The 18,491-nt window shown below is 42.2% G+C and overlaps 1 protein-coding gene across 1 annotated transcript in view; it reads right to left on the bottom strand.

The window, feature by feature from the left end:
- Positions 1–18,491, bottom strand: part of LOC139750715 (ribosome biogenesis protein BRX1 homolog) — a 105,847-nt gene that overhangs the window by 39,338 nt on the left and 48,018 nt on the right. Inside the window, exon 4 of the mRNA XM_071665389.1 lies at positions 14,177–14,434. Within this exon, the coding sequence (XP_071521490.1) occupies positions 14,177–14,434 (258 nt within the window). The remainder of the gene's footprint in view (positions 1–14,176; positions 14,435–18,491) is intronic.

The raw sequence follows: 18,491 nt of genomic DNA on the forward strand, positions 1-18,491 counted from the left end.
CCTTGCCCTCCTTTCACCCTCCTGCATGTTCAGGCCCCGATCACACAAAATCCTTTTCACTCCATCTTTCCACCTCCAATTTGGTCTCCCTCTTCTCCTCGTTCCCTCCACCTCCGACACATATATCCTCTTGGTCAATCTTTCCTCACTCATTCTCTCCATGTGCCCAAACCATTTCAAAACACCCTCTTCTGCTCTCTCAACCACGCTCTTTTTATTTCCACACATCTCTCTTACCCTTACGTTACTTACTCCATCAAACCACCTCACACCACACATTGTCCTCAAACATCTCATTTCCAGCACCTCCATCCTCCTGCGCACAACTCTATCCATAGCCCACGCCTCGCAACCATACAACATTGTTGGAACCACTATTCCTTCAAACATACCCATTTTTGCTTTCCGAGATAATGTTCTCGACTTCCACACATTTTTCAAGGCTCCCAAAATTTTCGCCCCCTCCCCCACCCTATGATCCACTTCCGCTTCCATGGTTCCATCCGCTGACAGATCCAATCCCAGATATCTAAAACACTTCACTTCCTCCAGTTTTTCTCCATTCAAACTCACCTCCCAATTGACTTGACCCTCAACCCTACTGTACCTAATAACCTTGCTCTTATTCACATTTACTCTTAACTTTCTTCTTCCACACACTTTACCAAACTCCGTCACCAGCTTCTGCAGTTTCTCACATGAATCCGCCACCAGCGCTGTATCATCAGCGAACAACAACTGACTCACTTCCCAAGCTCTCTCATCCCCAACAGACTTCATACTTGCCCCTCTTTCCAAGACTCTTGCATTTACCTCCCTAACAACCCCATCCATAAACAAATTAAACAACCATGGAGACATCACACACCCCTGCCGCAAACCTACATTCACTGAGAACCAATCACTTTCCTCTCTTCCTACACGTACACATGCCTTACATCCTCGATAAAAACTTTTCACTGCTTCTAACAACTTGCCTCCCACACCATATATTCTTAATACCTTCCACAGAGCATCTCTATCAACTCTATCATATGCCTTCTCCAGATCCATAAATGCTACATACAAATCCATTTGCTTTTCTAAGTATTTCTCACATACATTCTTCAAAGCAAACACCTGATCCACACATCCTCTACCACTTCTGAAACCACACTGCTCTTCCCCAATCTGATGCTCTGTACCTGCCTTCACCCTCTCAATCAATACCCTCCCATATAATTTACCAGGAATACTCAACAAACTTATACCTCTGTAATTTGAGCACTCACTCTTATCCCCTTTGCCTTTGTACAATGGCACTATGCACGCATTCCGCCAATCCTCAGGCACCTCACCATGAGTCATACATACATTAAATAACCTTACCAACCAGTTAACAATACAGTCACCCCCTTTTTTAATAAATTCCACAGCAATACCATCCAAACCTGCTGCCTTGCAGGTTATATATATATATATATATATATATATATATATATATATATATATATATATATATATATATGTGTGTGTGATCTGTTTCCCATTTTAGAAAGTTAATACAAGGAGGGGAGGATTTCTGGCCCCCCGCTCCCGTCCCCTCTAGTCGCTTTCTACGACACGCGAGGAATACGTGGGAAGTATTCTTTCACCCCTATCCCCAGGGATAATATACATATATATATACATATACACATACACACACATACACATACATACGCACATATACACACACACACACACACACATACATATATAAATACATATGAAAAATGTAAGAAACAATTTAGAAAACTGAAACTTCTAGCTTGAAATGAATGAAAAAATGAATGTCACATAATGGTTCAACCTCTGGCTATGGAAAAAGGAAATATATAATTTATTTACACAAACGTCAATAGCAGTTCTCATCCATTTAACCACAGTATCAATAAGCTTCAATGTCTAAGCTACATTTTTCTCCAGTTTCACTATTTCTTGAGTTTGAATGGAGAAAAACTGGAGGAAGTGAAGTGTTTTAGATATCTGGGAGTGGATCTGGCAGCGGATGGAAACATGGAAGCGGAAGTGGATCATAGGGTGGGGGAGGGGGCGAAAATTCTGGGGGCCTTGAAGAATGTGTGGAAGTCGAGAACATTATCTCGGAAAGCAAAAATGGGTATGTTTGAAGGAATAGTGGTTCCAACAATGTTGTATGGTTGCGAGGCGTGGGCTATGGATAGAGTTGTGCGCAGGAGGATGGATGTGCTGGAAATGAGATGTTTGAGGACAATGTGTGGTGTGAGGTGGTTTGATCGAGTGAGTAACGTAAGGGTAAGAAAGATGTGTGGAAATAAAAAGAGCGTGGTTGAGAGAGCAGAAGAGGGTGTTTTGAAGTGGTTTGGGCACATGGAGAGAATGAGTGAGGAAAGATTGACCAAGAGGATATATGTGTCGGAGGTGGAGGGAACGAGGAGAAGAGGGAGACCAAATTGGAGGTGGAAAGATGGAGTGAAAAAGATTTTGTGTGATCGGGGCCTGAACATGCAGGAGGGTGAAAGGAGGGCAAGGAATAGAGTGAATTGGAGCGATGTGCTATACTGGGGTTGACGTGCTGTCAGTGGATTGAATCAAGGCATGTGAAGCGTCTGGGGTAAACCATGGAAAGCTGTGTAGGTATGTATATTTGCGTGTGTGGACGTATGTATATACATGTGTATGGGGGGGTTGGGCCATTTCTTTCGTCTGTTTCCTTGCACTACCTCGCAAACGCGGGAGACAGCGACAAAGTATAATAAATAAATAAATAAATAATGTGTGTGATCGGGGCCTGAACATGCAGGAGGGTGAAAGGAGGGCAAGGAATAGAGTGAATTGGAGCGATGTGGTATACCGGGGTTGACGTGCTGTCAGTGGATTGAATCAAGGCAGGTGAGGCGTCTGGGGTAAACCATGGAAAGCTGTATAGGTATGTATATTTGCGTGTGTGGACGTATGTATATACATGTGTATGGGGGGGGGGTTGGGCCATTTCTTTCGTCTGTTTCCTTGCGCTACCTCGCAAACGCGGGAGACAGCGACAAAGTATAAAAAAAAAAAGAAAAAAAAATATGTGTATGTGTGTATATATGTGTGTATATATATATATATATATATATATATATATATATATATATATATATATATATATATATATATATCCATTCAAACTCACCTCCCAATTGACTTGACCCTCACCCCTACTGTACCTAATAACCTTGCTCTTATTCACATTTACTCTCAACTTTCTTCTTCCACACACTTTACCAAACTCAGTCACCAGCTTCTGCAGTTTCTCACATGAATCAGCCACCAGCGCTGTATCATCAGCGAACAACAACTGACTCACTTCCCAAGCACTCTCATCCCCAACAGACTTCATACTTGCCCCTCTTTCCAGGACTCTTGCATTTACCTCCCTTACAACCCCATCCATAAACAAATTAAACAACCATGGAGACATCACACACCCCTGCCGCAAACCTACATTCACTGAGAACCAATCACTTTCCTCTCTTCCTACACGTACACATGCCTTACATCCTCGATAAAAACTTTTCACTGCTTCTAACAACTTGCCTCCCACACCATATATTCTTAATACCTTCCACAGAGCATCTCTATCAACTCTATCATATGCCTTCTCCAGATCCATAAATGCTACATACAAATCCATTTGCTTTTCTAAGTATTTCTCACATACATTCTTCAAAGCAAACACCTGATCCACACATCCTCTACCACTTCTGAAACCGCACTGCTCTTCCCCAATCTGATGCTCTGTACACGCCTTCACCTTCTCAATCAATACCCTCCCATATAATTTACCAGGAATACTCAACAAACTTATACCTCTGTAATTTGAGCACTCACTCTTATCCCCTTTGCCTTTGTACAATGGCACTATGCACGCATTCCGCCAATCCTCAGGCACCTCACCATGAGTCATACATACATTAAATAACCTTACCAACCAGTCAACAATACAGTCACCCCCTTTCTTAATAAATTCCACTGCAATACCATCCAAACCTGCTGCCTTGCCGGCTTTCATCTTCCGCAAAGCTTTTACTACCTCTTCTCTGTTTACCAAATCATTTTCCCTAACCCTCTCACTTTGCACACCACCTCGACCAAAACACCCTATATCTGCCACTCTGTCATCAGACACATTCAACAAACCTTCAAAATACTCATTCCATCTCCTTCTCACATCACCGCTACTTGTTATCACCTCCCCATTTACGCCCTTCACTGAAGTTCCCATTTGCTCCCTTGTCTTACGCACCCTATTTACCTCCTTCCAGAACATCTTTTTATTTTCCCTAAAATTTACTGATAGTCTCTCACCCCAACTCTCATTTGCCCTTTTTTTCACCTCTTGCACCTTTCTCTTGACCTCCTGTCTCTTTCTTTTATACTTCTCCCACTCAATTGCATTTTTTCCCTGCAAAAATCGTCCAAATGCCTCTCTCTTCTCTTTCACTAATACTCTTACTTCTTCATCCCACCACTCACTACCCTTTCTAAACAGCCCACCTCCCACTCTTCTCATGCCACAAGCATCTTTTGCGCAATCCATCACTGATTCCCTAAATATCTGGGAGTGGATCTGTCAGCGGATGGAACCATGGAAGCGGAAGTGGATCATAGGGTGGGGGAGGGGGCGAAAATTTTGGGAGCCTTGAAAAATGTGTGGAAGTCGAGAACACTATCTCGGAAAGCAAAAATGGGTATGTTTGAGGGAATAGTGGTTCCAACAATGTTGTATGGTTGCGAGGCGTGGGCTATGGATAGAGATGTGCGCAGGAGGATGGATGTGCTGGAAATGAGATGTTTGAGGACAATGTGTGGTGTGAGGTGGTTTGATCGAGTAAGTAACGTAAGGGTAAGAGAGATGTGTGGAAATAAAAAGAGCGTGGTTGAGAGAGCAGAAGAGGGTGTTTTGAAATGGTTTGGGCACATGGAGAGAATGAGTGAGGAGAGATTGACCAAGAGGATATATGTGTCGGAGGTGGAGGGAACGAGGAGAAGAGGGAGACCAAATTGTAGGTGGAAAGATGGAGTGAAAAAGATTTTGTGTGATCGGGGCCTGAACATGCAGGAGGGTGAAAGGAGGGCAAGAAATAGAGTGAATTGGAGTCATGTGGTATACAGGGGTTGACGTGCTGTCAGTGGATTGAAGCAAGGCATGTGAAGCGTCTGGGGTAAACCATGGAAAGCTGTGTAGGTATGTATATTTGCGTGTGTGGACGTGTGTATGTACATGTGTATGGGGGGGGGGGGTTGGGCCATTTCTTTCGTCTGTTTCCTTGCGCTACCTCGCAAACGCGGGAGACAGCGACAAAGTATAAAAAAAAAAAAAAAAAAAATATATATATATATCTTTTCTTTTCTTTCAAACTATTCGCCATTTCCCGCATTAGCGAGGTAGCGTTAAGAACAGAGGCCTGGGCCTTTGAGGGAATACCCTCACCTGGCCCAATTCTCTGTTCCCTCTTTTGGAGAATTAAAAAAAATGAGAGGGGAGGATTTCCAGCCCCCCGCTCCCTCCCCTTTTAGTCGCCTTCTACGACACGCAGGGAATACGTGGGAAGTATTCTTTCTCCCCTATCCCCAGGGATATATATATATATATATATATATATATATATATATATATATATATATATATATATATATATATATATATATATATATATATATATATATTTTTTTTTTTCAAACTATTCGTCATTTCCCGCGTTAGCGAGGTAGCGTTAAGAACTGAGGACTGGGCCATTGAGGGAATATCCTCACCTGGCCCCCTTCTCTGTTCCTTCTTTTGGAAAGAAGAGTGAATGTTGGGGTGAAGAGGGTGGTGAGAGTAAGTGAGCTTGGGAAGGAGACCTGTGTGAGGAAGTACCAGGAGAGACTGAGTACAGAATGGAAAAAGGTGAGAATAATGGAAGTAAGGGGAGTGGGGGAGGAATGGGATGTATTTAGGGAATCAGTGATGGATTGCGCAAAAGATGCTTGTGGCATGAGAAGAGTGGAGGGTGGGTTGATTAGAAAGGGTAGTCAGTGGTGGGATGAAGAAGTAAGAGTATTAGTGAAAGAGAAGAGAGAGGCATTTGGACGATTTTTGCAGGGAAAAAATGCAATTGAGTGGGAGATGTATAAAAGAGACAGGAGGTCAAGAGAAAGGTGCAAGAGGTGAAAAAAAGGGCAAATGAGAGTTGGGGTGAGAGAGTATCATTAAATTTTAGGGAGAATAAAAAGATGTTCTGGAAGTAGGTAAATAAAGTGCGTAAGACAAGGGAGCAAATGGGAACTTCAGTGAAGGGCGCAAATGGGGAGGTGATAACAAGTAGTGGTGATGTGAGGAGATGGAGTGAGTATTTTGAAGGTTTGTTGAATGTGTTCGATGATAGAGTGGCAGATATAGGGTGTTTTGGTAGAGGTGGTGTGCAAAGTGCGAGGGTTAGGGAAAATGATTTGGTAAACAGAGAAGAGGTAGTGAAAGCTTTGCGGAAGATGAAAGCTGGCAAGACAGTAGGTTTGGATGGTATTGCAGTGGAATTTATTAAAAAAGGGGGTGACTGTATTGTTGACTGGTTGGTAAGGTTATTTACTGTATGTATGACTCATGGTGAGGTGCCTGAGGATTGGCGAAATGCGTGCATAGTGCCATTGTACAAAGGCAAAGGGGATAAGAGTGAGTGCTCAAATTACAGAGGTATAAGTTTGTTGAGTATTCCTGGAAATTATATGGGAGGGTATTGATTGAGAGGGTGAAGGCATGTACAGAGCATCAGATTGGGGAAGAGCAGTGTGGTTTCAGAAGTGGTAGAGGATGTGTGGATCAGGTGTTTGCTTTGAAGAATGTATGTGAGAAATACTTAGAAAAGCAAATGGATTTGTATGTAGCATTTATGGATCTGGAGAAGGCATATGATAGAGTTGATAGAGATGCTCTGTGGAAGGTATTAAGAATATATGGTGTGGGAGGCAAGTTGTTAGAAGCAGTGAAAAGTTTTTATCGAGGATGTAAGGCATGTGTACGTGTAGGAAGAGAGGAAAGTGATTGGTTCTCAGTGAATGTAGGTTTGCGGCAGGGGTGTGTGATGTCTCCATGGTTGTTTAATTTGTTTATGGATGGGGTTGTTAGGGAGGTAAATGCAAGAGTTTTGGAAAGAGGGGCAAGTATGAAGTCTGTTGGGGATGAGAGAGCTTGGGAAGTGAGTCAGTTGCTGTTCGCTGATGATACAGCGCTGGTGGCTGATTCATGTGAGAAACTGCAGAAGCTGGTGACTGAGTTCGGTAAAGTGTGTGGAAGAAGAATGTTAAGAGTAAATGTGAATAAGAGCAAGGTTATTAGGTACAGTAGGGTTGAGGGTCAAGTCAATTGGGAGGTGAGTTTGAATGGAGAAAAACTGGAGGAAGTGAAGTGTTTTAGATATCTGGGAGTGGATCGGGCAGCAGATGGAACCATGGGAGTGGAAGTGGATCATAGGGTGGGGGAGGGGGCGAAAATTCTGGGGGCCTTGAAGAATGTGTGGAAGTCGAGAACATTATCTCAGAAAGCAAAAATGGGTATGTTTGAAGGAATAGTGGTTCCAACAATGTTGTATGGTTGCGAGGCGTGGGCTATGGATAGAGTTGTGCGCAGGAGGATGGATGTGCTGGAAATGAGATGTTTGAGGACAATGTGTGGTGTGAGGTGGTTTGATCGAGTGAGTAACGTAAGAGTAAGAGAGATGTGTGGAAATAAAAAGAGCGTGGTTGAGAGAGCAGAAGAGGGTGTTTTGAAGTGGTTTTGGCACATGGAGAGAATGAGTGAGGAATGATTGACCAAGAGGATATATGTGTCGGAGGTGGAGGGAACGAGGAGAAGAGGGAGACCAAATTGGAGGTGGAAAGATGGAGTGAAAAAGATTTTGTGTGTGATCGGGGCCTGAACATGCAGGAGGGTGAAAGGAGGGCAAGGAATAGAGTGATTTGGAGCGATGTGGTATACCGGGGTTGACGTGCTGTCAGTGGATTGAATCAAGGCATGTGAAGCGTCTGGGGTAAACCATGGAAAGCTGTGTAGGTATGTATATTTGCGTGTGTGGACGTGTGTATGTACATATGTATGGGGGGGGGGGTTGGGCCATTTCTTTCGTCTGTTTCCTTGTGCTACCTCGCAAACGCGGGAGACAGCGACAAAGTATAAAAAAAAAAAAATATATATATATATATATATATATATATATATATATATATATATATATATATATCCCTGGGGATAGGGTATCCCTGGGGATAGGGGAGAAAGAATACTTCCCACGTATTCCCTGCGTGTCGTAGAAGGCGACTAAAAGGGGAGGGAGCGGGGGGCTGGAAATCCTCCCCTCTCAATTTTTTTTTAATTTTCCAAAAGAAGGAACAGAGAAGGGGGCCAGGTGAGGATATTCCCTCAGTGGCCCAGTTCTCTGTTCTTAACGCTACCTCGCTAACGCGGGAAATGGCGAATAGTTTGAAAAAAAAAAAAAAAAAAAAAAAAAAAATATATATATATATATATATATTATCCCTGGGGATAGGGGATTAAGAATACTTCCCACGTATTCCCTGCGTGTCGTAGAAGGCGACTAAAAGGGGAGGGAGCGGGGGGGCTGGAAATCCTCCCCTCTCGTTTTTTTTTTTTTTTTTTTTTTTAATTTTCCAAAAGAAGGAGCAGAGAAGGGGGCCAGGTGAGGATATTCCAAAAAAGGCCCAGTCCTCTGTTCTTAACGCTACCTCGCTAACGCGGGAAATGGCGAATAGTTTAAAAGAAAAAATATATATATATATATATATATATATATATATATATATATATATATATATATATCATCCCTGGGGATAGGAGTGAAAGAATACTTCCCACGCATTCCTCACATGTCTTAGAAGGCGACTAGAGGGGACGGGAGCGGGGGACCAGAAATCCTCCCCTCCTTGTAATTTTAACTTTCTAAAAAATGGGAAACAGAAGGAGTCACGCGGGGAGTGCTCATCCTCTTCGTAGACTCAGATTGGGGTGTCTAAATGTGTGTGGATGTAACCAAGATGTGAAAAAAGGAGAGATAGGTAGTATGTTTGAGGAAAGGAACCTGGATGTTTTGGCTCTGAGTGAAACGAAGCTCAAGGGTAAAGGGGAAGAGTGGTTTGGGAATGTCTTGGGAGTAAAGTCAGGGGTTAGTGAGAGGACAAGAGCAAGGGAAGGAGTAGCAGTACTCCTGAAACAGGAGTTGTGGGAGTATGTGATAGAATGTAAGAAAGTAAATTCTCGATTAATATGGGTAAAACTGAAAGTTGATGGAGAGAGATGGGTGATTATTGGTGCATATGCACCTGGGCATGAGAAGAAAGATCATGAGAGGCAAGTGTTTTGAGAGCAGCTGAATGAGTGTGTTAGTGGTTTTGATGCACGGGACCAGGTTACAGTGATGGGTGATTTGAATGCAAAGGTGAGGAATGTGGCAGTTGAGGGAATAATTGGTATACATGGGGTGTTCAGTGTTGTAAATGGAAATGGTGAAGAGCTTGTAGATTTATGTGCTGAAAAAGGACTGATGATTGGGAATACCTGGTTTAAAAAGCGAGATATACATAAGTATACGTATGTAAGTAGGAGAGATGGCCAGAGAGCGTTATTTGATTACGTGTTAATTGACAGGAGCGCGAAAGAGACTTTTGAATGTTAATGTGCTGAGAGGTGCAACTGGAGGGATGTCTGATCATTATCTTGTGGAGGTTAAGGTGAAGATTTGTATGGGTTTTCTGAAAAGAAGAGTGAATGTTGGGGTGAAGAGGGTGGTGAGAGTAAGTGAGCTTGGGAAGGAGACTTGTGTGAGGAAGTACCAGGAGAGACTGAGTACAGAATGGAAAAAGGTGAGAACAAAGGACAAAAGGGGAGTGGGGGAGGAATGGGATGTATTTAGGGAATCAGTGATGGATTGCGCAAAAGATGCTTGTGGCATAAGAAGCGTGGGAGGTGGGTTGATTAGAAAGGGTAGTGAGTGGTGGGGTGAAGAAGTAAGATTATTAGAGAAAGAGAAGAGAGAGGCATTTGGACGATTTTTGCAGGGAAAAAATGCAATTGAGTGGGAGATGTATAAAAGAAAGAGACAGGAAGTCAAGAGAAAGGTGCAAGAGGTGAAAAAGAGGGCAAATGAGAGTTGGGGTGAGAGAGTATCATTAAATTTTAGGGAGAATAAAAAGATGTTTTGGAAGGAGGTAAATAAAGTGCGTAAGACAAGGGAGCAAATGAGAACTTCAGTGAAGGGCGCAGGAAAATGAAAGCCGGCAAGGCAGCAGGTTTGGATGGTATTGCAGTGGAATTTATTAAAAAAGGGGTGACTGTATTGTTGACTGGTTGGTAAGGTTATTTAATGTATGTATGACCATGGTGAGGTGCCTGAGGATTGGCAGAATGCGTGCATAGTGCCATTGTACAAAGGCAAAGGGGATAAGAGTGAGTGCTCAAATTACAGAGGTATAAGTTTGTTGAGTATTCCTGGGAAATTATATGGGAGGGTATTGATTGAGAGGGTGAAGGCATGTACAGAGCATCAGATTGGGGAAGAGCAGTGTGGTTTCAGAAGTGGTAGAGGATGTGTGGATCAGGTGTTTGCTTTGAAGAATGTATGTGAGAAATACTTAGAAAAGCAAATGGATTTGTATGTAGCATTTATGGATCTGGAGAAGGCATATGATAGAGTCGATAGAGATGCTCTGTGGAAGGTATTAAGAATATATGGTGTGGGAGGCAAGTTGTTAGAAGCAGTGAAAAGTTTTTATCGAGGATGTAAGGCATGTGTACGTGTAGGAAGAGACGAAAGTGATTGGTTCTCAGTGAATGTAGGTTTGTGGCAGGGGTGTCTGATGTCTCCATGGTTGTTTAATTTGTTTATGGATGGGGTTGTTAGGGAGGTGAATGCAAGAGTTTTGGAAAGAGGGGCAAGTATGAAGTCTGTTGTGGATGAGAGAGCTTGGGAAGTGAGTCAGTTGTTGTTCGCTGATGATACAGCGCTGGTGGCTGATTCACGTGAGGAACTGCAGAAGCTGGTGACTGAGTTTGGTAAAGTGTGTGAAAGAAGAAAGTTAAGAGTAAATGTGAATAAGAGCAAGGTTATTAGGTACAGTAGGGTTGAGGGTCAAGTCAATTGGGAGGTAAGTTTGAATGCAGAAAAACTAGAGGAAGTAATGTTTTTTAGATATCTGGGAGTGGATCTGGCAGCGGATGGAACCATGGAAGCGGAAGTGAATCATAGGGTGGGGGAGGAGGTGAAAATCCTGGGAGCCTTGAAGAATGTGTGTAAGTCGAGAACATTATCTCGGAAAGCAAAAATGGCTATGTTTGAAGGAATAGTGGTTCCAACAATGTTGTATGGTTGCGAGGCATGGGCTATGGATAGAGTTGTGCGCAGGAGGGTGGATGTGCTAGAAATGAGATGTTTGAGGACAATGTGTGGTGTGAAGTGGTTTGATTGAGTAAGTAATGTAAGGGTAAGAGAGATGTGTGGAAATAAAAAGAGCGTGGTTGAGAGAGCAGAAGAGGGTGTTTTGAAATGGTTTGGGCACATGGAGAGAATGAGTGAGGAAAGATTGACCAAGAGGATATATGTGTCGGAGGTGGAGGGAACGAGGAGAAGTGGGAGACCAAATTGGAAGTGGAAAGATGGAGTGAAAAAGATTTTGTGTGATCGGGGCCTGAACATGCAGGAGGGTGAAAGGCGGGCAAGGAATAGAATGAATTGGATCGATGTGGTATACCGGGGCTGACGTGCTGTCAGTGGATTGAATCAGGGCATGTGAAGCATCTGGGGTAAACCATGGAAAGTTCTGTGGGGCCTGGATGTGGAAAGGGAGCTGTGGTTTCGGGCATTATTGCATGACAGCTAGAGACTGAGTGTGAACAAATGGGGCCTTTGTTGTCTTTTCCTAGTGCTACCTCACACACATGAGGGGGGAGGGGGATGGTATTCCATGTGTGGCGAGGTGGCGATGGGAATGAATAAAGGCAGAGAGTGTGAACTGTGTGCATGGGTAGAAATGTATGTGTCTGTGTGTGTATATATATGTGTACATTGAGATGTATAGGTATGTATATTTGCGTGTGTGGACGTGTATGTATATACATTGTGTATGGGGTGGGTTGGGCCATTTCTTTCGTCTGTTTCCTTGCGCTATCTCGCAAACACGGGAGACAGCGACAAAGCAAAAGAAATATATAAATAAATAATAAAAATAATAATAACCAGTAACAAAATGGTGGCAATGCATCAGCAGAATCTGTGCATTTCCTTCCTCCGTGATTACTGAAGAGTTAATAAAACAAATATGTTTTGGAAATTTATCATCCACATCATTCCTACACCATATCCCTACTGAAAGCATACCCTTAAAATTGGAGAACGAAATCTTGATCTGTATTACTTCAATCTGAGAAGTTTGCTGGGTGTACATATTTGTATGTTCTAGGCAGAGAAATGGTTAAAACAGTTATATAGGAGCATACCATGTTATTTGGCTGGCAACCTAACAAATCATAATTACATGGTTCTAAGCTGCATGAAAGAATAGTATAAATTAATCTACATCCCTCTCTGAAGTAGTTGCATTTCCAGAAGTTATACTGAAATTCATTTTTTTTGAGAGCAGAAAGTGAAATAGTTGATCGGCTTTTCTGTGATACACCCAAGATAATTTCCTAATCATTTAAGTGCTTTTTAATAAGAAGAGAGAAGGGTGGCCTGACCACAACCTTCAAGAGTCTTGGAAAGAGGGGCAAGTATGAAGTCTGTTGGGGATGAGAGAGCTTGGGAAGTGAGTCAGTTGTTGTTCGCTGATGATACAGCGCTGGTGGCGGATTCATGTGAGAAACTGCAGAAGCTGGTGACTGAGTTTGGTAAAGTGTGTGGAAGAAGAAAGTTAAGAGTAAATGTGAATAAGAGCAAGGTTATTAGGTACAGTAGGGTTGAGGGTCAAGTCAATTGGGAGGTGAGTTTGAATGGAGAAAAACTGGAGGAAGTGAAGTGTTTTAGATATCTGGGAGTGGATCTGTCAGCGGATGGAACCATGGAAGCGGAAGTGGATCATAGGGTGGGGGAGGGGGCGAAAATTTTGGGAGCCTTGAAAAATGTGTGGAAGTCGAGAACATTATCCCGGAAAGCAAAAATGGGTATGTTTGAAGGAATAGTAGTTCCAACAATGTTGTATGGTTGCGAGGCGTGGGCTATGGATAGAGTTGTGCGCAGGAGGATGGATGTGCTGGAAATGAGATGTTTGAGGACAATGTGTGGTGTGAGGTGGTTTGATCGAGTAAGTAACGTAAGGGTAAGAGAGATGTGTGGAAATAAAAAGAGCGTGGTTGAGAGAGCAGAAGAGGGTGTTTTGAAATGGTTTGGGCACATGGAGAGAATGAGTGAGGAAAGATTGACCAAGAGGATATATGTGTCGGAGGTGAAGGGAACGAGGAGAAGAGGGAGACCAAATTGGAGGTGGAAAGATGGAGTGAAAAGGATTTTGTGTGATCGGGGCCTGAACATGCAGGAGGGTGAAAGGAGGGCAAGGAATAGAGTGAATTGGAGCGATGTGGTATACAGGGGTTGACGTGCTGTCAGTGGATTGAATCAGGGCATGTGGAGCGTCCGGGGTGGGCCGTGGAGGGCTGTGTGGGTATGTATATTTGCGTGTGTGGACGTGTGTATGTACATGTGTATGGGGGGGGTTGGGCCATTTCTTTCGTCTGTTTCCTTGCGCTACCTCGCAAACGCGGGAGACAGCGACAAAGTATAAAAAAAAAAAAAAAAAAAAAAATTTAAGTGAGGGAAAAATGAGATCATGAAGGGTGTACAAAGAAAGGAATAATCAGTATTCATCTGATAGGGATACTTGCTTATATCAACTTACAATAATTCAATGACTGATCATTGCTAGACTGTGTTAAGTAATGGAAGTGTCTGGTGAGGTGTGGTGAGATCCAACATTATCCTAGCAGAGAACTTGGGTGTTAAAAATGTGGGGAACACAGCATGAAACTTTTAACTAATGAATATCATAATACAGAATATATTCAGATGTAAGATATATTATTATTGTAAAAATAAAGCTCTTGAATTTCAAGCACTATGCCTTGTGAAAACACACTGCCATAAACAACACTTACCAATCTCAGACAGCTTGCCATCCACTCCTAGTATTTCGTAGTTCCGGAACCAAATCTTGTTGTCCAAGATGGAGAATGTGAATACATGGTCATGAAAAGGTTGGCTCTTTGGATGATTGTTTGGAGTACCAAAGGTTTGAATGAATAACTCTTTTATCAGTGACCAATGCAGTTCATCAAAACCAGGATCAAAACTTATGAATGGCCTTGAACCTTTTAGACAGTTACCAGTCATCTTCAGCTCCTTCATGGTGTGTGCTGAAAGTTAGGTGCATGATATAATCAAATAATATCATTATGAATATATAATGTTCTTCCATAATAAATGTCAAAGATGGGAGTCAATGTCATGATAAATCAGGAAATATATACAGTTTTAAACTTTATGATTTATATCCAATGATTATGTCTAAGATTTTACACTAGTTGTTTATCCAACTCCATCAATTCTCTGACATCCACACTTTTCCACTTTCCCTAAACATTCCACCTTTTTTGTACCCTTACATATATACATATATCTTCTACCTTATAGAATGAGAAATAAACAGCAAAGTACACATTGCTTTTTAATAAGAAGAGAGAAGGGTGGCCTGACCACAACCTTCAAGTTTTTAAAACAGACTGATGACAGACACAATCTACAGATCTTTGAAAGATGCAGAGATAGAGCAACCAGAGAACATAACATGAAATTAAGAAAGAAAATGATTAAAGAGGATGTAAAGAAGTACTTTTATACCACAACAGTAGTGGATGAATGGAATATGATGACTTGAGGACATAGTTAATGCAGACAGCATAAATAAATGTAAGCTACAAGACAGTGCAGAGTATTCAAAAGATGAGAGTGGAGGGGACATGAGAGTTTAATCTGTGCATGCAGCTGACTTAGTGTGCTGGCTATGCCATAGTCAATCAAGAGAGTTGTAGCTAATGTTAGTAATTTTTCAAAAAGATGGATGATAGTGGTCTGGGATCGAGTATGAGGTATGATGCATTAATAAGTAATAGATATGGAAAAAATACTGAGAGAGGTTGGAGCTGATAGGGAACATGGCAGGGTAAGTCATCTACAAGTCACAGATAAAATGCAATTAGGTAAGAAACATGGAGGAGTAGGGCAGCTGCTTGTCACTTCACAGGTAGTAGGAGTCATCTCATAGGTAGAGGCAGGGAACATGGCAGTCAGGGATAACAGCAGAAGAAATCAGCTTGGGCAGGTTGGAGAAATGGCAGAATATGACAGCTAAAGGCCACTTCCCAGATAGAACTAAGAAAAGTGGCAGGTAGCAAACAGTGCAAATCAAAGTTCAGTTACGAGGGCCAATTTCTCACACCTGTACACACACATACCATTGATGAAAAGACTCAGGCATATATCAGAGTATCTTATGTTAATGTATGGGGCATTCATGAAAAATTTCAAAGAACAATTGCCATTGAAGAAAATTATGATATCAAAGACATACTGGAATCTTGATTGAATCCTAAAAATTGAGATTTCCTCACAAAATATGCAATTCCTGGGTACACTCTCTTTATCAATGACAGGAAAAATAAAGGCAGCAGTGTAACAATCTTTGTTAGAGCCATGAAAAAGTGTGCAAATAAGAGATGGGGTATCATTAAACTTCAGGAAGAATAAAAAGATGTTTTGGAAGGAGGTAAATGACATCTGAAATACAAGGGAACAAATGGGGTCTTTGGTGAAGGGTGCAAATGGGGAAGTGATAAAACAGGTACTGATAAAGTGATGAGGAGATGGAAAGAGTATTTTGAAATTTTTTTAAATGTGTTTGATGATAGAGCAGCAGATGTAGGGTGTTTAAGCTGGGGAGGTATGCAAAGTGAGAGAGTCAGGGAGAATGGTTTGGTGAAAAAAGAAAAGGTGGTGAAAGCTTTGCGGAAGATGAAATCCGGCAAGGCAGCGAGGTGGTATTGCAGTTGATTTTAAAAAAGGGGATGACTGTGCTGTTGATTAGCTGGTAAGGATATTCAAAGTATGTATGGATCATGGTGAAGTACCTGGGGAACCTGAGGATTAGAGGAATGCATGTACAGTGCCAATGTACAAAGACAAAGGGGATTAAGATGAGTGTTCACCTGCAGAGGCTTAAGTTTGTTGAGTATACATGGAAAATTATATGGGAGGGTACTGATTGAGAGGGTGAAGGTATGTACAGTACATCAGACTGGGGAGGAGCACTGTGGTTTCACAATTGGTAGAGGATGTGTGAATCAGGTGTTTGCTTTGAAGAACGTGTGTGAGAAATTCTTAAAAAAAAAACAGAGATTTTTACGTGGCATTTATGGATCTGAGCAAGGCATATGATAGGGGTGATAGAGATGCTTCGTGGAAGATATTACAAACAAATGGTGTGGGAGGTATGCTCTTAGAAGCTGTGAGGAGTTTTAATCAAGGGTGCAAGGTGTGTGTACGAGTGAGAGGAGAATGAATGGTTCCCAATGAAGGCTGAAGTGCAGCAGGGGTGATTATGTTACCATGGTTGTTTAATTTGTCCATGGATGGAGTGCTGAGGAAAGTAAATGGAAGAATTTTGGAGAGAGGGGTGAGTATGGACTCTGCTGGAGATGAGAAAGCCTCAAAAGTGAGTCAGTTATTGTTCGTCAATGATGCAGCACTGATGGCTGATTCAAGTGAAAAACTGCAAAAGTTTGAGACTGAGTTTGGATGAGTGTGTGAGAGGAGAAAGCTGAGGATAAATGTGAATAAAAGCAAGATTATTAGGTTCAGCAGGGTTGAGGGACAAGTTAGTTAGGATGCAAGTTTGAATGGTGAAAAATTGGAAGAGGTGATGTATTTTAGATATCTGGGAGTGGATTTGGCAGCAAATGTAACCATGGAAGTGGAAGCGAGTCACAGGGTGGAGGAGGGAACAAAGGTTCTGGGAGTGATGAAGAATGTGTGGAGAGAGAGAATGTTTTATCAGAGCAAAAATGGGTATGTTTAAAGAAACGGTAGTTCCAGCAATGTCATGTGGTTACGAGGCATGAGCTATAGATATAAATGTATGGATGAGGGTGGAAATGTGTGGTTTAAGGTAGTTTGATCAAATAAATAAAGAAAGGGTAAGAGAAATGAGAGGTATTAAAAAGAGTATGGATGAGAACCACAAAACAGTGTGTTGAAATGGTTTGGACACATGGAGAGAAAGAGTGAGGAAAGGTTGACAAAAAGGATATGTGTCAGAAAAGGAGGGAAAAAGAAGCTGGAGACCAAATTGGAGAAAGGATGGATGTAAAAGCTTTTGAGTGATTAGGGACTGAATATGCAGGAGGGTGAAAGGCGTGCATGGAGTAGAGTGAACCGAAATGATGTACACTGGGGTTGATGTGACATCAATGGACTAAGCCAGGGCATGTGAAGCAACCTGGATAAACCATGGAAAGGTCTGTGGGACCTGGATGTGAATAGAGAGCTGCGGTTTCACTGCATTACAGATGACAGCTAGAGAATGCATGTGAGTGAATGTGGCCTTTCTTCGTACGTTCCCTGGTGCTACCTTACTGATGCAGGTGGAGGCGATGCTGTTTCCTGTGAGGCAGGGCGATGTCAGGAATGGATAAAGGGGAGCAAGTATGAATACATACATGTGTATGTATATGTGTGCTACTTATCATTCTATATTCTATCATACTTGATTGCCATTTTCTGCATTAGTGAGGAAGCACCAGGAAACAGATGAAGAAAGACCCATCCACTCTCATATACATTATTATTATTATTTTATTATTATACTTTGCCGCTGTCTCCCGCGTTAGCAAGGTAGCACAAGGAAACAGACGAAAGAATGGCCCAACCCACCCATATACACATGTATATACATACATGTCCACACATGCACATATACATACCTATACATCTCAATGTATACATATATATATACACACAGACATATACATATATACACATGTACATAATTCATACTGTTTGCCCTTATTCATTCCCGTCACCATCCCGCCACACATGAAATGAAAATCCAATCCCCACAAATGTGCTCGAGACAGCGCTAGGAAAAGACAACAAAGGCCACATTCGTTCACACTCAGTCTCTAGCTGTCATGTAAAATGCACCGAAACCACAGCTACCTTTCCACATCCAGGCCCCGCAAAATTTTCCATGGTTTACCCCAGACGCTTCACATGCCCTGGTTCAATCCATTGACAGCACGTCAACCACGGTATACCATATCGTTCCAATTCACTCTATTCCTTGCACACCTTTCACCATCCTGCTTGTTCAGGCCCCGATCACTCAAAATCTTTTTCACTCCATCTTTCCACCTCCAA

The sequence above is a fragment of the Panulirus ornatus genome, chromosome 10 (genome assembly GCF_036320965.1).
Source record: "Panulirus ornatus isolate Po-2019 chromosome 10, ASM3632096v1, whole genome shotgun sequence".
Taxonomy (NCBI): domain Eukaryota; kingdom Metazoa; phylum Arthropoda; class Malacostraca; order Decapoda; family Palinuridae; genus Panulirus; species Panulirus ornatus.